Source organism: Sprattus sprattus (assembly GCF_963457725.1).
Source record: "Sprattus sprattus genome assembly, chromosome: 11".
NCBI classification, from domain to species: domain Eukaryota; kingdom Metazoa; phylum Chordata; class Actinopteri; order Clupeiformes; family Clupeidae; genus Sprattus; species Sprattus sprattus.
The window spans coordinates 6126819-6149326 of record NC_137909.1 but is presented as its reverse complement, the minus strand read 5'-3'; the positions used below and the strand labels follow the sequence as shown (position 1 = coordinate 6149326).

Below are 22508 nucleotides of genomic sequence, written 5' to 3'. Positions count from 1 at the left end.
AGAAGAAAAAGGTAAGTGCTTACAGTAGCTGTAGTTTCTAAAGGTTTAGTTGTGTCCCAGTATATATGTACTGTGCTTCGAGAAATGGACCCCCCTTTACACGATTAATACTTGTCAGGAAAACACAAACAGGATTAACATATTTGTTTAACACATTAAAATATGATAATCTATATCTGCACAGATAATTATATTTTTTGGTCTTACAAGCCATATATAAATTATGCAATATTTTATATAGATCCATTACAGGGAGCTGGACACTGCAACCTTCCATGGACACTGGCAAGCCTGTCAGCTACTTTAAATGGGTTCCTGTTTTTGGGCCTTTTCCTCCTTGTAGTGGCATGGTAAGAGATGCTGATTGCTAGAGTCTAAGAGAGAGTTGGTGAGATGTTAATATGATGTTAAGGTATATTATTTATGTAAGAGATGCTGATTACAAGTGTCTAATAGAGATATGGTGAGATGTTAACACGATGTTAAGGTATATCATTTATGTTTTAGGTAGAATACATTTTTGAAGATTTTCATAATGAGGATTTATTTTTTTACAGGAAGCGCAGCAAAGCTGTGGCAGGAAATGAAGAGAGCCAAACATACTCTTCACTGGCCAGGAGAGATGAGTCTGCCTACGACACCATTACTCAACGGCCTTAGGGGATCAGTGAAGCCAGTGCATTGGTTTAATAATGGACCTTGTGAGAACCAATGGAAATGCACCGAAAGTGCAACACATGTAGGTTCATCACTGATCATAAACATAGTTGATTTTAAACATGATTTGTACATATATCTAAGCTCTAATAACTAAATGATCTACTGGAAGACCATTTGTTTCCAATTAAGTTACACAGCCCATCATGAATCATTTTGTCATTTAGATATATCTTTATTTATAGTATTTTACAAATTTTACATTAAAAATGCACAATGCACATTTGTAAAATGTAGCTTGTCAAAATATAAGGCGTTCAAATTTAAGGCCTCATTGTTACCTTATGAAAATAGTTTTTAAAATCATGCTGATCTTTACAAACTGGAAGTCGTCATACAAAAGATGCTCGGACAAAAGGGACAAACACACTCAAAAATGTAACAGTAATGATGTTGGGATAGTAAGAGGCATATCTAGTCACTGAAGTGGAACCCATCACCATGTCAGTACCTGTCATTTCAGACTTAATGGAAGTCATCCATGCCAAAAGGATACGGAATGCAATGCTATATATGACCATCTCTAGCTTTAATTAAGGTCTATATATACACATGATTGTCAGTAGGTGCAAAATGCATATCATGATCCAAAAACCATGATTTTTGGCTTGAGAGAGGGAGAGGAACAAACATACAGTTAGATGTGTGGAATTCAATGGAAAGTAGGTAAACATCTGGTTTCCACGTTGGACACGAGACAACTATAGTTCAGTGAAATCCCCTCCTGTTCACAACGATCATTAATATTCACCCCCTTTAAATAAGACTGTGACGGAAACCCCTCAAAGTTTCAGTAGGATCCAGCATATGAACACAGATATGCTGAAACTCTTGTGCTAATGTATGGAGGGATCATTTTAAATACAAATCTCTTAACATTCACTTCAATATATATGAACAGGCGGGGAACACAAAAGCTTGAATTCAATTTTAGAATGCCAATCCTCGTGGGCTCCTTACCATGGCAACAGTGGGACAGAAAAACAGGGAAAAGACAGAGCGTCAGTCAGGTTTATCCCAAAGCACAAAGACAAAAGTGGTCCCGACAATAAGACATTTAAAATAGCATTTAAAATCCTGAGATATACAACATTTTGCCATCTATAGCATACAACATTAAAACCAGTGGCGGTCTCTAGTGAGTCTTTTAGTGCAGAGATGCCTGGGCCTGCCTTCAGATGTTCTCTGCCTGAGGGGCCTCGCGGATGCTCTCCTGTGGGTGCCTCCGGCCCTGGGGCCTCTGGCGGAAGCTGCGGCCAGAGGCGATGAGGTCGGCATAGCCCTGCGAGTGGGAGAAGGCATAGGCCGAGCGACGGGAGCGGCGGCCTCGCTGGAACGGAGTGGGCTTCTTCTTCTCTTCCTCCTCGGCCTCATACTTCCTCCTGTTTCTCTGAACCTACAGGCACAATTACACACACAAGCTAAGAAATACAACAAACGGTACAGAGAGGTTTCGCATATCCTGACTGGTCTGTGATGAAATTCTAATTTCAGTTTTCAGAGCCAAGGTGAAAGCCCACCCCAATGTTTTTTAGATAAACTGTTTTTCCTAGCAGCCATCATATGTATCTGTACAACTAGTGAAAAAAGGTCATTGATATTGGTTACAGCTGCTTGAAAAGACTAACATTCACGCTAAAGTTTCTAAAAGTTTGAATTAGCCTGTGCTGTACCTTATCTCCAACAGAGGGCTGTATGGTTTTGTAGAGGAACTGGATGCAGATGACTGGGAGCAGGCTGATGCCCACGGTCAGAATGATGGTCAGCCACAGGTACGGCTGTCTGAGGGCGTTGGAGGCCACACCTGCCAGGCAACAACACAGTCAATGTTCAGATCTTTACAACTACTGATTACCACAGTTTAATAGATGTTTCTACCCATTGTGAAGACAGATTGGCTACATCTGAACTAACCAGTAAATGTGAATGCTGAAGGGAAGAGGACATGTATTCCTGCACTGTGAATGTCAAACATGATTCCAAAGTAGATCGCTATACTGCCCAAAACAGCAAAACAGTTCACAAAGGTCCAGTAGGATGTGTCCAGGGATATCTGTGAGAAAAAACACAGAATTATCATCATTATCATCATCATCATTATTGCATATTTACTACACCGAGTAGTAGTAGTAGGTAGTAGTAGGTTGACTCATTACCTGCAGGTTAACAGTGATGATGAGGGAAGAGGCGGTGACAACAGCAAATGATTGGTAGTCAGAGGGGGCCTCCCCATCCTGGCCCATGGTCTGCAGGAACGCTCCATACGGAATGAAGAAGATGATGAGCGAGGTGAAGATACCATGGCACAGACTGATGAAGAACTTCTGGTAGTTGAAGTAGGACCCTTGCTGGCCTGGGAGGTAAAGCTTTGGGAACTTCAAACTGAGTTTGTCACCGACATCCTTCCAGAAACAAAAGAGAAGTCATATCAACACAACTGCAAAGTTTTTTAAGTGCAAAGAGCCATTTTTAAGCAGCTTCACTTCTCTGGGCAACTGAGTAAAAGGGTATTATGCTGTACCTGATCCAGCAGGCCCACTAGGAGAACAGGCAAACTGCTGTAGGCCACGTTGTAAAGAGTAATGAACCAGTCTTCATAGGCAACCTGTATGAATACAAGAATAGTCACTCCTCACTCTTAGGTTTTCAAGAGTCTCCTAACCTGTTCAGGGACTGATTAAGATCAACCATGATGCAAAAAACAAATAAAGTCAAGAGCAAAGGTAGATTACATGCAGAAAGAACAGGACCATGGAGCGAGTCAATATTCACTATATAGCTTTCTCACTTCTACATACAGGCATCAGTCAGTCAATCAATTCAAGTGCAAAAATTAAGATACATTTATTTGAGACGAGAGATTTGGGCTTCACCTGTGAGGAGAATCCGCTGAAGAAGGAGTACCAGAAATGGACCAGGGTGAAGGCAAAGTTCTTGTAGAAGAAGTAGCGAAGGAACTTGCACATGCGAATGTAAGACCAGCGACCATGAACCAGCAGGAGGCGCTCCAGGAAACGAAACTGTGCGAAGGAATAGTCACTGGACATGACCGCCTGCATGCCCTCCTGTCCACTAATGCCAACACCTATGTCTGCCGCTGCAAAGAATGATGGCATGATGATTATGTGGAGGAGAGGAGTGATCAACTCAAGTGCCTTATAAACCTCTCAGTGTTCTGAAGAATGTGTTATTTCTCTTTTCACCACAAGGTGCATTACAGCACAGGGATATCACTGGGCAGGTACAGAGTGGAAGAGCATGGTTTGGGCTAGGTGAAGGGGATATCATAGCCTGACGATGTCATACTCATAATTCTAGTCAGAATATGAGTCTGATCCTGACCCATTGGGCTGTGCTTATGGGGTGTGTTTCAACGAACCAGGAAAGAAAATGCCTCTTCGCTGAACCAATACCTAGAACCAATCAGAGCAACGTAGTATGACCATCTGATACATTAAACTTTTACCTGATCCCGTAGGATCCCGTAATCGACAAATGCCTTAATCGCCTTTCTCTGTTCCTCTTTCAAAATGAATGCGCCGTCAATATCTGTGAGATATGCTTGCTCCCGTTATACTTATTAGCAGTGAGGCTAGCTAGCTACTATGTGTTTCAATGGATTTTTGGTCTAAGCTTTAGCAATAACCTTACAATAATGGTCTAGAGAGCTTTAGTTAAGACAAACAGTACTCTTCAACATTCGTGTTGCACATACACAACTAACCGAGTCAATGTAGACATTAAGAAAGTCGTGTAGATAGCTTAATTCACATAAAATATTTCTCACTAACAGGCCGAGACGGCGCCATCTTGGTACTATTTCAAATCTACCGGTTAATTCAACTCAAGCGTTGGTTGATCATCTGTCCATCATCGTATAAAGCCCGTCCTGAAAATTTCATTGGTCAGATCGTTTTGCTGAAAACTGATATTCCCAGAACAAAAATGTTGTGGGCGGGGTTCGGGCTGGTATCCAGGCTAGGGATATCACTGGGCAGGTACAGAGTGGAAGAGCATGGTTTGGGCTACGTGACAGGGATATCACTGGGCAGGTACAGAGTGGAAGAGCATGGTTTGGGCTAGGTGACAGTTCTAAAGCATGGTGTAAGGCTACATTGAAGAACGTTTTATTTCTCTTTTTTATCATTGATACCATGAGATAAATGGAACATAATCGCTGAACAATGAAGAAATATTCAGCCATCCTCTGACAAATAAACTCACAACAACAAAATGATTAATCCGGCTCTTACTCTTGATCATGTTGACGTCATTGGCTCCGTCGCCAATGGACAGTGTGACCGCCTTTTTGTATGTCTTCACCAGGCTAACCACGTTGGCCTTCTGCTTGGGCGTGACACGGCAGCAGATGACCGCACTGCACTCACACGCCATGTCCACAAAGTCCTCCTGCCGCATCTCCTTCTCCTGGTCGTCCAGCGGCTGGTTGTCCCGGGGGCTGCTGGGAGGGGGCCTCTTCCCCAGCCTCCTCAAGCGCAGGCGGCGCCTCTTCTTCTTCTTCTCGTACAGAATTTCGTTCTAAGGGGGGGGGGGGGGAGTTGATGGAGACAGATTAAAGTCACTGTTGGGTATGGGTATTGTAGTTGCAGTTGCAGTTACAGTTTCAATGAATACATAATTCTACATTTATATTTGATCAATTCAAGTATTTTTTCCTGCTGAGAGTGTTTAACATGGCTTGTGTTTTATTCTGATCACAAAACAGTAACAATAGTACATTAGTGTACAGCAAAGATCATTAGAAGGAGATCACCATTGCATCAAGGAGTCTATGGAGACTGATTCAGTCATTAACATGCCAACCATGACATCAGCTGTGTTTTAACTGGAGGATGGAGTGGGTTTGAAACATTGTGTTCATCTGAACTGTGTGCAATCTGAAGAATCTGTTTAGCTTGATATTTTATTGTTGTCTGGTAACGTTGATTGAGAACGTACCAGCCATCCACCAGTGATGATGAGGGCATTCTTCTCTGTGCCAGTAAAGAAAGGTTCTTTGGCCTTTTTGGTCTTGGGCATGGGGTTATTCCTCCTGTTTGCCTGGCGAATTGTCAGCTTCTCACTGTCACAAACACACATAAATAAATAAACACAGGAAGTATGACAAGTCTGGGACAACACAAAGTAACATTAAAAACCTTTTTTGGTGCACTTTTGTACTGTCATTGCTTGCACATATTTATTTGTGCATCTATAGCTATCCCAGTCATAGCATTATTGAACTGTCATGGAGAGACATCATTTCTTTGAAAAGGTCATAAGGTCAAGGTCAAGCCATAACCAATACCACAATCATGCCATAAGGAAGTCAACTTAAGTCAACACAGCACTGTTCCTGCTTTGTGCCTATCTGCCCAGCCCTATCTCAAACAGAAGAGCTAAAATGAGCCACTGATATCCAAAGATCTCCCCTTACAATTCAAACAGTGAAATACAGGAACAACTATTTATTATTTAATTAAATATTTCCCCTTACAAATTAAACCCAGTGAAATACACTAAAAAATTAACATATAAATGATTATATATTCTTTAATTAAATATTACAATTGAAACACAGTGAAATATAGGAAAAATTAGGCCATCATTAGTAGTAATATGAGACGAAAGAGTTTGATTATGTGTTACTAAAGACTTACTTTACATCTTCCCCATAATGGATCTGCATGTCATCAGTCAGCAGTTGACATGAATAGCCGATGTTCTCTGCAGTTTCTGCAGATGAAAACAGGAAAAAAACAGCAATAAAAAAGATTATACAAAAACACTGCAATACATCACATGAAATGTTTTGAAAAGAAAATGAATAGTCTTACATGCTCTTTACCATTGGTGACTGCTGACTATTACTGAAACTTGAAAATGTACCTTTCTTATCACCAGTCAGGACCCAGATTTTGATGTCAGCCTTGGCAAGTTTGGCAATCGTCTCTGGAACCCCATCCTGTAGTTTATCCTCTATGGCTGTGGCACCAAGGAGCTGCAGGCACACAGAATGCCAGATTTAAAAACACTAACTTCGCTCCTCTTAGTCTACAAACAACTCACTCCATATACCATATTCCATATAACTTTATCCTGTGAAATGAAAACCATAAAAATATAATTATAAAATAAAAATATTAAACATAATCAGCGCTATTTTTGCACATGCAGATGCATGTGCCATTTGAGTTGAATTGAAATGAGGGTCTGCGGTCACACGTGAGCAGTTTATTTACAGTAAACCAGCAGAAGGAACCTCAAATGCTGAGCACAAATTAATAAGGCTCTCAGACGCAGTGTTCAAAACTCTATCTACACCAGAGCATACATTTAAAGAGTTGTGCTCGGTTTAAAATTCCAGAAAGAAAAGCAAGTTTGTTTTCCTTCACAGGATTTAATGACAATATAAAAAAAAATTGCCATCCTTAAAAGGCATTAAATGCAGAGATCTGAAAACAGGATGCAAATCTTCTGCATGTCCTTCATCCTTACAAAATGATAAAATGACAAGAAATGAAAGAGTATATTTACGATCAAAATATGTATTTATTTACCAAAATCACATAACAAAGTGATTTCTTTCCACTGAAAGGAAGGTGATGCTGACTATTAAATGTGAGTAATAATTCTACCAGTTGTGAAGAGAAGCAATTACTGTCGGCCCAGTATAGCATGGTCTGAAAATGTATTTCCCCAAAACAGAAGCCCCAAAGATAAGGACCCACTGCATTATGTAACAACAGCTTATAACGTCTCTGCTAGTCATGGTGTGCCCTGTCCAATCCTAACTTCTACAGGTGATAGGCATGGTGCGCCCTTTCCAGTTTTTTAAACTTTAAAGACTTCCACACCACCCTATCACTGTCTCCAGACACAGTGAGCAGCATCTTTAGCTCATCAGCTCAAAACCTTATCAACAATACAGTAGAGTGCCTCAGCAGAAATCCACTTGGCCAAGAGGATATGTAAGATCAAGTTGACTCTGCTGAGGTAAAGAGAGCTGGTATGTTTAAAATGAAACATAATACATTCCCTTAAAAAGAAACAAATGCAGTGTGTTAACTGCATATGAACTGTTATACATATGAACAGTTTAATCTGCAGAATTCTTAGTCTTGCCATGGTAAATATTAAGATTGTATGCCACATTACCCATTACTTCAAGAGACAAACATAGTTTGTAGCCAACCAATGCCAAATATTGACATTGTCATCACACATCATCGATCACATTAAATTACTCAACTGATTTTATTCATTTTTCTGCTAATCCATCACTAGAATCTGGCCACTCCAACATATCATGGAGAATAGCGAGCCTACCAGTGTCTTTGAATGTGTTGCTTCTTTTTGCTTTGATCATCCTTATGGAAAGAGAAGCTAATTAATCATTAATATCTAATAGCAAAAGGTGAACATTTAGCTTGCGATAAGTAGAGTATTTTAGATACAATACATTTAATGCTTTCAAGCTAAATGACGTCACTGTGATGATTTCACTGACCCAGATAAATGAGACTCTGACACCGACACCCAACAGCCTCCTGATGGTTGAACCAGTACATTTATTCCTTACAAGTGCAGCAGAACTAATGTTTTTTATATTACTTTGATAATTGATGGTGGTGATAATCCGAAGGTTTGTCAATTAAAGCGCAAATAACAGTGAACCAACATAAAATTCAAAACATACTTCACATTGACAGAGGAAAGTGTAATTTTTCTTCAATCTGTCAGTCATCACAAATACATCATAAAACAAAAATGTGTTGATATGTGTTGATGAAATGTGTTGATGTGTTATGTTATATGTGCTATGTTCTCACCAGCATGTCCTTCTCAATCATTTCGGACACCTTGTCCACGGCCTCCTCTCGGTCTCCTAAGGCTACACTGGCTTCCTTGTGCTTCCGAGACCAGGTTGCAAAGTCCGCCTGACTGATGTCCTTGTAGCACAGGACCAAGGTCCGGAGTGTCTCATTGGCAAAGATCTGAAGGTGAAAAAATAACATGACAAATTAATTTAGAGAGAGGAGGATATCAGCAGTCTTATTTTTCCCAGTTTCCACTAAATCTTCACCCTAGAATTATTTTCATTGATGACAAAACGTCCTTCATTGCACCCTTTTCATGTTTTGAGCAGAGATGCCAACGTCTCCAGGCTAGTCCAACTTACATCCAAGGCTTCCTGTGTGGTCTCTTTGTGCCGTGACTGTGGGCTAAGGCGCTCGTACATCACCGTGTCTGCCCCTTTGCAGTACAGCCGAATCCGACCATCCGGAAACCTCACTGCGAAAAAAGGAACGTACGAGCACTCCTTAGACCAGTTGATTGCACATATGATCATTCATGCTTGCCTGAAGCATAATAAACAACTGACTTCATATTTGCCTCAAATTTGCCACAGAAAGTCACTCACAGATAATGGACATGCGCTTGCGGTCACTGTTGAAGTCCAGCATAGCCAACACCTCATAGGTGGCCTCCGTACCCATCTCACTGATGGTGATGGTGTCCTGGGTGCGAGACAGGAAGACAAAGCCAAAGTTCCGGGCAGCAGTCACAAGAGCACCTTCGTCAGGAGAGGCAGCCTGATATATCAGCTCACCTAAGACAGAAACACCAGTTGATATACCATTACCAATCAATCAAAATATTATCATTAGAATCCAGTTTTATGTATCCAGACAGGGCCGTTCTTGTGGTTAATCATGTAAACTGTGAGTACTAATGCTACATTAAGAAACATCGGAGGTTGTTTATATTTTATATTTTGGAAAAAGAAAGAAACAGTGTCATTTGAACACCATTCCAATAAATACGATTTCTCTCACCTTCCTTTTCCTCCACCATGACAGTGTGACAGAGGGACAAGAGTTTGAAAAACTCTAAAATATCCTTGTCCTTCTTTGAATGGATACAGGAAATAAGGTAATGGTCAAAGAACTCGAATTTCTTGTCAGCATAAGGAAACTGGCTGAAATCCACAGGCTGCAAAACAAAAAGAATAAATATGCCCATCAGCCAATGTGAATGCACAATGTATTTATTAAGTCCACTGAAATATGCATGCATTGGACTTGAAAATGTATTCACAATCATTTTTCAAAAATAATCTTGAAATGATTACCCGGCCACGGTCTAAAGTCACTCCCTCAGCACTCGTGGGGCCCCCTAAAAGAGGAGAAGAAGGAGACAAATTCTGAGTACCACACACACACACACACACACACACACACGGCCAGCCGCTGACGGTGTAGCAACCAGTTTGGCAGTGTGTGGTCATGAGGCTCACCATAGGTACGCCCCCCGATGCAGCACCTCTTAAAGGCCATGACGTTCTGGGTGAGAGTCCCCGTCTTGTCGGAGAAGATGTACTCAATCTGTCCCAGCTGCTCGTTGAGGGTGGTGGTGCGGGCCTTGGCTGGGGTGTCCTTCTCCGCGTAGTACATTTGGAGGTCCCAGTTAATGAATTTACTCTGGCCCAGACGAATGACCTCCACACTGCATGGCCGGGAGACAAGACACGTCATGTTTTTGGTCCCGAAATTATACTGAGCATCTTTCATCTTAATCTTCACGCACTCCATCCCAGTTTTTATGTTTATGTTTTATGTTTATTTTATGTCTATTTTTATGTGGATCACTGTGCATGTCATTTCTCTGTGCACGTCATTTTCTTTGCTGTTAAGCACTTTGAGCTGCATTGTTTTGTATGAAAGGTGCTATACAAATAAAGTGTATTCATTTTATAATATTATTCTTGCCCCTCTCTTATGGTTTGAACTGAGAGCAGACAAGGAGAAGGTCTCCTGAACAGGAGGGACAGAGACACACCCTTACCTGACATAGAGAGAGATGGGCACCATGGTGTTGAGAACTATGATGTAGCCCCAAAAACTGAGGAACCCCCTGTAGGAGGCACTCTGGTCTAAGCCATCAAAGAGGTACCAGGCCTTGCTGCCAATGTCTTCATACCAATATGTGTGCCCGATAGCCAGGCCAGCACACACTAGAATCAACATGAGAAAGATCTACACAGTGAGAGAAAAATAATGTAATTAATTATTGACAAATCTGCAGTCATAAATGGTAGAAATGAGTCATGGATTTGAACAATTTCATATCATTGATGCAGCATACAGTCTCTAAGGACCATTTCATTGCCTTACAGTGTAAACCATGTAATTCATCAGTATATCAATTCTTGTCCTCTTGAAGCGCGTCTTGCCACCATTCTTCATGATTTTGGTGTCAAATCCTGAAAGTAGAGACAATAAACTCAAACAGATGACAACAGACCCAAGGCGAAGCAAAACTGGCTGATGTTATTGAAGGAAATCTCCTTTGTTCACAGTAGCAAGAGTAGATATATTTCAGTCAGTGACCCCATGTTGTTGTCCGAAGCCCGTGGTACATTTATGATAACAACACATGACCAGACTTTAAGTATGGGATGGTTGGCAAAGAATATCCAAAGAGATTTCTGTGAGTGTGTGCGTGTGTCCCACTATAAGTGTGTCCACTATGTGTATGTATCTATGAGTTTGTGTGTGTCCCCACTATGAGTAAGTCCAGTATGTGTATGAATGCCGATCAGAAGGTGCAAGCGGCTTCTCTGACCTGCATAGATGACTAGGCCGTGGCAGACGTCTGTATTGCGGATTGTGCAGCCCCTCAGTAACATGTTGTCGAGGTCAAGAGGGTAACGTTCATTCCTCCAATTCATGGTGCCTTGGAACTTATCCAGCCGATTGTTTGGCTCCTCACATTGGATCATTGCTGTTAGGAAAGATGATACTTGGCATTTGTAAAATTTGGTGAAAGTTTAAAAAGCTTTTAATATGCACATAGTTCCAGGTGTCTTTGATTGGGTTAAATTACCCTTGGTCACCTGCATTGTCAAAGGTTCCCTGATTTAAATCAAAATGACTGTTTTCAGACATGCACCCCTTTACTGCTCCTTTTTTCATCTAAACCTGCCTGAACCAACTCTTGCATCTTGGTTCCTCTGGCAACACATTTGCTGCCTGCAGTGCGCTGAAATCTGCGGTCGCTTTTTTTGCAGACTATTCTACACGTTTTGAAGAAATGCAAGCTAGAGCTGTGCGTCATAGTTCCTTTCTCTCAGTCTCAGAAGTCGTATTCTACAGGTTTCTAAAGGGGTTTTGAAAGGATTTTCCTACTTGCCATTGACATGCAAAGCAATTTACATCAGTTTACATCATCTTCACTTATTCCATATTAATCCTCGTCAGTTAACGTTCTACTGTAAAACGATTAATAATGGCAGATAGTTGTTGATTGATGTACCATCATAGCCAGCCAGCTGACTTTCCTCCTGGAGCCTTTCATGTGTAACTTTCTGCCCGAACTTGAACTTCAGGTTTGTCTCCCTGAAAAGGACACAACTTGATGAACAACATATACCTGGTTTAATACACTTATACAAAACAATCTTCGGAATAAATCCAAGGGGACGAGTTCTGAAGGACAGGTTGACATTCAGAATTCATACGTAAAGAACATAGAAGTCGCTGATACTGTTAATCACCGGAATCAAGGAATTGTTAGCATTTGTATGTTTGACTTACAGGCGTAATTTCGATCCCTATCAAAAAAAGTCTAGGTGACCAAACAATGCAGGAGTCCTGTTACACCACAGCAAGCTGTTAAGCATCTTACCCTGTGGGTTTCTCATGGACACACAAATGCCACTCTTCAGCAAATATTGACTAATTGATTAGGGAACTACACAGATGAACATGGAGATCAAACACAATGAGTAAGCATGTGATCATTTCCACTGCCAGGAAGTGAAAAGGTGCCAAATTAATTATCGTTCACCTAGGAGTGATTGTGTAGGTCGACTCATAAATATAAATGCACAAGAATACATGCATCAACATCCAGTTACACATTAATCTTTTGAAAATGGTTACTTAATCTATCGGAAAACATCCTATGTACATATAAAAGAAACAATGATCTGAACCCCCTTACTGCACCAAAGAGGGGTTGTACGATTCAGCTCATGTATTAATGATCCGTTCAGTTCATAACCCAGAGTTCTTTGCCAATGTTACTCATTTCACCAACAGTGTGCATAGATAGTCCCTGTCAGGATTAAACAAAAGCAGCGAGAAATCCACACTCATTTCCCTCTCACCCATCAAGCTCAGCCGTCTCCACATAACAAAGACTGTTGGGATTTGAACTGGACAGCAACAGAAGGTCGGCCTGAAAGAAATGAGATGAACAGAGAAGTGGAATATGATGTGTAAGAGTTTAAGTGCAAATAAAACGTCACTGTTTTTCCTCTGCTGTCTAAAGTCATTTATACACATTCAATTAGAAAACACAGACCATTTCACCAACACAGCTGAAACAAAAAACACAAAAATCACTTCTTTTATATGTTATGTATAGTTTCTCAACATACTGGAATGAAATCATTCTTCTTCAACCGAACCACATCGCCAACTCCAATGTGTCTCCACCTAGATTCCTGAAACCTTTGACAGGAAACAGGGCATATTATTTGCACACCTTTCTTCAAAGAGACATTTTGTGGTTAGCTTGCCAGTCATAACTTATCTTTTACCAATAAGCAGTTCACTCTAATACAGTCCCAGAATGTGGGACAAATTCTAATTTAAGGTCAAAATGACTTCATATCGCAGAATATCTGTTGACCTCAGTCAGTGGCGATTCTAGAAAATTTTACATGGGGTGGCAGAAGGGTGGCAAGTTGAAATTCAAGGGTGGCATATCACACACACATTTTTGTGTAGGGATAGGCGCGCTCTACATCCAAAATAAAGGCAATTTTGGGTGCGGGTAAAAGATTGTTTACTTACAGTAGAAAAAAAACACACTCTCAAGCTTTTCTCATTGCTATTTCATTTAGACCAGTTTATTCACAGACGTGTTTTGTCACACTGACTAGATATTGTTACAAAAAGCCAGAACAAATATTTGTCTTTTTTAATAAGACTTAAAACACTGTCAGATATTACATATATTAACATATTCAGCAGCAAAACGTTCATGACATATTTCCCTTCATAATGACAAATACGTTTCTAAATGGCCAATTTAATTTCTAATGGCTTGTTCTGTATGTATTGGGTTATCACATACAAAAAAAATTATACCAAAGCTAGACTAACTAGCTAGCGAAATATAGGGTGGACAAAAGAACGCACACTATTTACTGTTACTGAGTTAACTGTAGGCTACATGACGGAGTAACAGCCAGAAAAAAAGGCTTTTTGTGACAAAACGGTTAATGGTATCTTAAATCTGATTTCTTAATGATACGTAATGAAAATAAAAACTGCAATAACATTTTCTGTCAGTCCACTTTACTGTAGCCTACTAAAGACGTTAGTTAGCTAAGCTAGCTAGCGCAAGCAAGCTGTATAGCGAGCTAGCTACTGTATGCTACTGATTTTTGCAAGCTAGCAATTAAATAAACGATTGAAATTACAACGGAACTGTGACCACATATGACCACCCATCACATTTTATTGATTCACGATTCAGCAGTACTGTAGATTATTTTATCACTGCAAGCCTACAGTAGGCTTGTCTCAAGTTTGTTTTATGTTTCTCAAATGCTTTCAAACTGGTTCTTTCCTTCACTGGAATGTAGCGTGAGATACAACCACGCAGCAAAGCGGACTCATGGACTCAACCATTTTACAGGGGAGGGGGAACTTAAAGATTTTAGAACAAGCTGCCAAAGAGATCAACAGCTTAAGTAGCAAAAATATAATACCATTCAATAAATGAATAGTATATTATAGGAGACACTTCTGACAACCTGGGTGGCAAGTGGGGTGGCAAGCAAATGTTTTAGGGTGGCAGCTGCCACCCCTTGCCACCCCGGTGGCTTCGCCACTGACCTCAGTGAAGGTTAGTGAGCTGTGATTTCAGAGAGAGTTAGTAAGCTGAGGTTAATTTGCATGTGTCATTACTGTACCTGCCATCCCGCAACACTTCACACTTCCTGTTGTTGATCTCTTTATCCATCCTGTGGCGTGCCTAAGAGAACAGAAGCCAGAACCAGACCAACAGTCAGACCGGCTCATTGTGGCCCTCTCCTTTAGAGACCATGTACAATGCATTCTGTGGACTTGTCATATTTCAATTACAAACTCGTCAGTGGACCTGCATGTTAAGCTTGTAATGTATTTTTAATGGTCGATTAGACAGTGACAAACTCGTGAAAAACATCCATGAAATTACAAAGCCATTTAGTGTCTATGTAACTTAGTATAGTATACTATAGTATAGTATACTACCTAGTAGAACTCACCAGGTCATCCACAAGGTCTTTGATGGCAGTAATGCCCAGCACCAACACTAAAGGCACCAGGGTAGTGTACCAGGGCAGCGTGGTGATTTCAGGAATGATCTAATCAAAGTGAAATAAATTACTTTTCATTTGGCTTTGGCAAAAATGGCTAAGCCATTATATAGGGTGCCACTGAGGTTGGTGTTGTGTTTACCCATGCTGACACCAGAGGAGCTAGGACGTACCTGTAAGATCAGCAGGGCCAGGAAGTAGAGGTTTGCTACCCGCTTGAACTGCTCGTACAGATTCAGGGGGAGGAAGGTGAGCACGTTGTATTTGTACGTCCGAATGGCATTTCCCTACGACAGAAAAAAAAAAAACATTCTTAATGATGATCCCCTATTGCTTTGGAGATAAAGACAGGCATGCAGTAATGTTAAGTTATTACACAATTGTCTGCAGTCTAGATATTAATCTAGTTTATAATATGCCACCATCTGATCAAACAAGGCATTTCCTTGCAAACATTTCTCTTACTTATCTATGCCAAGCAGAAACAGGAGTTGATGAAAACACATAAAACATGTCACCTTTGCTGCCGAGTATATAGCCAACTTTCTATAACTGAGAAATACAATCCAATACAATACTCTAACCCAGGGGTCTTCAACGTTTTTCAGGCCAGGGACCCCCAAACTGATGGCGAGATGAGCAGGGACCCCCTACTATATAAATTGCATAACATTTTGTTTATAATATACTGGGCCTAGTGCCAAATAAACATATCTACCCTGTTATTGTGTCGATGGCACACATCCTCCCACATTAGTGAGATGTATCTTTAACAATTTATAGGTAAAAACAAGACCAGCTATGGAGTTTGGTCGGCCATCTTTTATTTTTGACCTTCGCGCTCTTTAGACTTGAGCAGAAACGCGATCTGATTGGCTAGTGCCTGTGCATGAAAGGTGCTGTGAGTGAACCGGTGCCCAGCTTGAGAGAGCTCCTGTGGGTAGCTGAATGTGTCGATTGGACTGAGAGATAACGTCTTCTCGATCAATTTATACGTTCGCTACAATATGTTGGATTTATGTTAATGTAAATTTAAAGGGAATAAATACAATTCTGATTTGGAAGACATTTAAATTTGTGAAAAAAAAAATTGGTTGAATTTTTTTTAATATTTTTTTTTTAGAAATATGTAAAAAAAAATATTTTATCAACCAAAGATTTCGCGACCCCCCTGCAGTACCTCCGCGGACCCCCTGTTGAAGACCCCTGCTCTAACCCTTTCACTCATTGATTTCCATATATGCAAATACAAAACAGACAGGCTGTGTCAAGGTGCACAACTGTTCAAATATTCCCTTGTCACAATTCACACACTTCGCTAACAGGTTTCTCCTTTTTAAAACAAACAGGAAATATCACTGTTGAGTTCGGAAGGCAAATATAGCATAGACTTCATATAAAGGCCTAAGTAACAAAAGACTATGTCAAAAGGCAAGGGCGTAGATTACATTCTGAAATTCTAAAACACAGATTCCAGATACCTGTGATGTCAGAATTCTACTGCTGGCTAACAAAGCAAAACTACTAAGTCATCCTTCATGAAGGAAATCATCTATTAATGGGAATGCAGGAGGAAGTGAGGATCTAAATGCCCTAGTTTCCTCCTTCCAGCACACGTCCCTTCAAATGATCACACATCAAAAGACCAATACCTCATTGGAAATGATTCTCACATGGTTGAGCTTGGAGTGTTATAGCTTTACAAACAAACATATTGGGATTTCATTAAACACACACATATAATCCGTTCCAGGCTTATTACATTGGTCTTATTGATCAAAGTATCCTGTCATACTACCGAGGACGTCAGCAGCTGTACTCCTCTAGAGCCACTTTGATGTTTCAGTGGTAAATATTGACCTCTTTTTCCATCGGTGCCAACAGAAACATGCCATTGTGGTATAAACAGCACTTACGGAGTACTTGCTCTTCTTAATGCAGAGGAAGGTAGTTCGTTGGAACTCGGGCAGATTACAGAATTCTGGGTCATTGGCCTTGACCCTCCAGCTCGATTCTGGAGAAGAAAGCAGAGCAGAAATGAGTCCCTATTGAACTCAGACCGTTCCAGATTCTCAGGATTCGGTGGCTGAATATCCTTAATGATGGAATGTAGTGCTTCACCGGCCCAGCTCTCCACCGACTCACCACTGCTCTGGGCCTCAGGGCCAGGGGCTGCTGGGCGCTCATCCCTGTCCACATCAGGGTCCAACTCATCATCCGTCTCGTCGTCACTGTAGGGCACCTCTTCATCGTCTGGCCCCAGGGAACCCTGGGAGTTTGCTCGCCTTCGACTCATCCTGGAGTGTCAGGCTAGTCCTGAAGAGGAGAGGGGGGACACGAGAGCCATGAGGAAAGCAAAGGATAAAAAAAAAAATAAAGTGAGTCAAACACATAGTTGGAGGGACATACGAGACACCAAGACCTACATATGCGTACTACGTATAAGACAAACTATCCTACACTATCCATGTTAAAGGACTTATCCCTGATTCTAAGCCAATACACTTTTTTGAATTCAGTGAATTGCTCCTCATGGTCTTCCACCTGTGCATTCTATGAGTGTTCTCCAAAGAACTCCCGTTTGTTTGAACACAGTCCTTGCTCTGTCTGTAAAGGGAAGCTAACGTAGTGGCTCAGACCGAGCTATTAACGATTCCCACCAACTGCTTCAGGAGTCCAGACGGGGTGTCATTTTATTTCCTGTTGAGATCAGACATTAACAACCTTTCACCAGAATCACAGACACTAACTTTAACTCAGTGTATTCTGCATTTGCTGAAAAATAAACGCCCGCCGCCGCAAACATGAGGTTTGTCTTTGTTGGGTGACAGCACAGGAGTGACAGGAAGCATTATCACCAAGGAAACAGTGGAATGATTTGGCATTTAAGTATTTAATCCTCAGGGCCACAAATACAAGTACAAAATATGTCATAGAATGCAAAGTTAAAAAGAGTTCTAAATACAAATACAACCATGTCTAGCGGTTGGATAACTTAGATTTTGACACATTTAACAAGGATACAATTTTGTAAATTTCCTGTCCAGGGTTGAAGGCAAATAAAGCGAAAACAGTGCCTCAGCCTACTAATTCTTGCCTTTGTTCATTTGAACAGGCATTGTGGAACACCCCCACATAACCCACAGTTGATGTAGAACACCCTCCATAACCCACAGTTGATGGAGAACACCCTCCATAACCCACAGTTGATGGAGAACACCCTCCATAACCCACAGTTGATGGAGAAATCCCACTATTTAGAGCCATGGAAGAATTATTTATTACAGGGGTGGGGTGGGGAACCGTCTAAATAATAGAGAAAGTTTAGGAGGTTTCATGCAGGTTCTTAGAAATGTATCATTTTGCTTATGGGGAGAGATACTTGGTCAACAAGGTTCTGGGATTTGTGTCAGATAAATCCCCTCACAAATGGAAACAAAAATATTTTATTTTTCTGACATTTAAAACATTCACTACGCAAAAAAGCATTACAAATATCAAACATATTTTTGTCTTCCTGTTGTAAAAAAAACTTTTGTGAACATCTGTGCCGTGTCAAGGCCAAAGTTGATGGCTCCAGCTGTGGTGGCTCCAGAAAGAAAATGTAAAATATAGCACATTTTCAACAATCAAATTCATATCAATTCCCATAAAGAACACAATCTTGTGTATAAATTATGTATAGTTTCCTATATTCTAATAACGTGTAACTGAAACACTCAAAATCTTTCACAATTCGTTTTTTTTCTATTTTCAAAAACTGGTTGAACTGACATGGATGGCCAGAGGCACATTTAGGTTAAACCAATGTTCTCTCAAGGCAACAGGTGAATTGACTTCTCACACACATACAGAGTGGAGTAGATGTTTTACATAATGACATACACGGAAACAATGTTCAGCAACTTGTTTGGTTTGCACTGAGGTGACTCAGCCTGAGCTTGGGTGAACAATGTGTTAACAAAAGAGCAGTGGTGTGGCTATGACTGACATTTATGCAAGTTCATCCTACCTGGCCCTGACCAGTTTCCCATGGTTAGCTTGGCAAGTGTTGTGAAACAACTGGGATTGAGGAAATGTTGCATCTGTATTAGGTACGAAGATAATTCCACAAATGAACACGTATACCTAATCGTATCCTTTATAGTACTTTAGGACATTTCACTTGCTAGTCATGCCAAATGTTTAAGCCAAAGCTAAAAACATCCGAAAATGTCCGTTTCAGGCGCATGCTCCCTCTGGGTCTTTGCCATCTACAGGATAAAGCCCACACAGGAGACATGAATGGAATGCTGTCCCCGCCCACATATTTTCTGAGATTCCATCCTGGCCAGTCGACGACGCCTGAAGTTGCCAAATCTCATGCATCGTTTAGAAAGGACCTATGAGATTCTTCCACGAAAACATCCAATCAGGGCTCCGCCACACTAACCCAAACTCACGCTTTGATTCCAGTCAAAGCAAACTGAAGTTTGACTGAGTTTCCATAAACATCCCAATTAATGGGAACACTATTGTGGAACACTATTTATTATATTATTATTATTTATTAAATGATATGCTGCTAAATACCTATTGCAGCACCAGGTTTGACTATTTTATTAAAGGTGTGGAGTGTTGACTCATGTTGAACACACCCATGTTTACTTCAACATCATTTAGGAGTGATGCAACATGGTAAGACCATATCACTCTTAAGCATAAAGCAAGGGTACTCAATCCTGAATCCTGCCCCCGCCCACCACCCACGGACTGAAAAACCTTCCATCTGCCCCTGCTCTGAGCACACCTGATCAGCTAATCAGGAGAGCCGGTGAGGAGTGCAGTCAGGTTTGCCGAGTAGGGAAGGGGGAGGTGCAGCAGCGGGTGCAGGAGTGGAAATGGCAACACCTAGTCTAAAGAAGAGAGATGAACCCTGGAGCTCCACCCACTTAACTGACATAACAAGCCTGGAGGCAGATAACCATCTCACTGAATTTACATATTCCAACAACTCAGAGAAGGAACGTCATCTGAGTGCGTCTCAGTAGTGCCAGTGCAGACTTCAGTTTGGATTCAGCCGGTTCCTCAAAGCCCTTCTGTTAGCCATGTAATTAATACAGCCAAGCCAACCCTCATCGACACAAAGAGCAAGAAAGCAGTTGAATATGTGGCAGTCTGGATGGGTGGAGACACTCATCGGGAAGATGGCAAAACCTTACAATTTACAACCCATGTGGTACCATGGGGAATGTACGTAATAGGAGGTGTTCTCTCAGCCAAACATATTTTCATTTTATTTTCTGAGGCTTCCTGAACACAGCAATCTCTCCACCACACCCCATCGGTCAGGCGTACTGCCCGTGTTTACTGCAACAGGTGTTTCCATACCGGAGATAGAGGTGTCATGGTCAGGGAAAACAGGTCTGTGTGTGTGAGAGGGGTGGTGGGGAGGGAGAAAGAAAAGACAGAAAAAGAAAGAAGGAAAGAGAAACACAGAAAAAGAAAGAAAGGAGAGAGAGAAAGAAAGAAAGAAAGAAAGAAAGACAGAAAAAGATAGAAGGAAAGAAAGGAGAAAAGAAAGAAAAAACATCTCAACACTGCTAAAGCAACATGCTAGAGTGGGTGGGAGACAACAGAGGCAGCACTTTGAGAGACACAACAGCAGGTATACCTGCAGGCCGAAACCTGATCCCACCGATCACACAGCCTCACAGTCCCTTTCAATCCACACCTCAACCTCTTCTTCAGCCATCTCAACATGGGCAGTGCGCGCACACGCACACACACGTGCACGCGCACACGCACCGCACACACACGCACCGCACACACACACATCACACACACCCCTCCTCAACAGGTTTCACACAGTCTCACAGCAGGAGACCCAGCAGGTGAGAAACATTAATGACAGAATAGCAGCTCTATCATGGCAGCAATGAGATCTTATTTCACACAGCAACTCATTAGTGTACACATACAGTGCACGTAACTTTGTTTATGGTGTTAATAGCGGGAGTGATGACTCAACTGATCAGGGCAGGCACCATAACAGCTTCTTCCTGTACATGACTACGCACTAGCCTTACACACAGCATATTCTGGGTTCATATAGATGGGTTTGAGTTGCACATACCTGGAGCTTGTAAGTTTGTTGACTACATTTTGATTCATTAATAGATAGCTTAGAAGGAGGTTATACCATAGCGAAGGTAAAAATATGAACTATGTAGAGGAGAAGAGGTTAGACGTTCAATGATTTCTTAGACTGACACCATTTGTATTAACATTTGCAGCCATTTGCCTCAAATCCCAAACATTTGCAGTCATTTGCTTATGCACATCACATGTAAACAAAGATTTTACTAATGACAGGTATGCTAGCGCTCAAAGCACTCCCTCTGTGAGGCATTCTCACTGTAAAAAAAACACACTGTCCTAAAAGCTGTGGAGTCCTTGTAAACTGATCTAAAAGATAGTTAGAAAACTAGGTCTGTGTGAAATCCAGCTCCAGAACACCCAATAAGTAACAGCAGAGAGAGCCACTGTCCTATGGCTACTACCGGCTTCTTACATACCTGACCACCCACCCCTTCACACACAGCAAACTAGCGAGTATCAGGGCACTTATAATTGGGTGTGTTGACAGTAGTAACAATGGGGGCCTGAGCACTCTGTCTATAGATACCCACCTAATAAAGAGTTGCACTGGTGACAGTTCCAATTCTGCTAATAAACCCCTTGTATCTTTAAAAACCAGTAACATTTCATCACCAGTTAAATACAGTAGGCCTGTACAAATTAATTTGCATTTAGTCCTCCTTCTGTCACCATGCAGTTCTTTAGTATGGAGGGCCAGTACTGAGATCAGTGATAAGACATAAGTGTTTTAAGGAGGGGTGGGGCTTCTTAGTGGCAACAGCAGCCGCAACCTGATGGACAGGGAGGATTTCCATGACGTGGTGCTATCATCAAAGAGAGATCTGTGACGCAAGGCTCTGAAGAACACTAAAACCGCCCTAAAACTAGCTTCATAACACTCACATCTGACATCACAAAGTATATTTGCTGGTGCATTTAGTCTCCTAAGTACACAATTTACTGATTGAGCGTTATGCTCAGTGGCAAATTCAGATAGCGTAAAATCTGGGGGGGAAAAAGTCTCTACATAGGCAAGACTGAACCGAGATCGCCCACCATCTTGCTTCCATCTGGATTACTAATCCCCTCCTCCGTCCTGCCTTCCAGAGAATCCTCACTGACGGCTCTAGCTCAAGATCATCACATCAAGACATATGAGAAACATAGCCATTCCCTCGCCATGTAGCCATAATGCCCACTACCTCACTCACTACTCACTAAGCAAAGGAACAGGTTTGAAAATGTACGTCCGATAATTCCATGTCTGACAAATATGGGCTACTATACCGAA

The 22508-nt window shown here is 41.3% G+C and overlaps 1 protein-coding gene across 1 annotated transcript; it reads right to left on the bottom strand.

Annotated features, from left to right (window-relative positions):
- Positions 1-1891: 1891 nt before the first annotated feature.
- Positions 1892-17393, bottom strand: atp8b1 (ATPase phospholipid transporting 8B1; the record flags this gene model as incomplete). Its single annotated transcript, XM_080848233.1, has 27 exons — positions 1892-2113; positions 2391-2521; positions 2632-2770; positions 2874-3119; positions 3239-3322; positions 3591-3814; positions 4971-5256; positions 5677-5800; positions 6378-6453; positions 6607-6718; positions 8550-8714; positions 8900-9012; positions 9143-9331; positions 9558-9714; positions 9854-9897; positions 10019-10227; positions 10567-10757; positions 10896-10984; positions 11347-11505; positions 12037-12119; positions 12893-12963; positions 13166-13238; positions 14711-14772; positions 15047-15145; positions 15271-15384; positions 17014-17111; positions 17243-17393. The coding sequence occupies 27 exons, from the start codon at positions 17391-17393 to the stop codon at positions 1892-1894; spliced, it is 3711 nt and encodes a 1236-aa protein (XP_080704359.1).
- Between the last annotated feature and the right edge of the window lie 5115 nt (positions 17394-22508).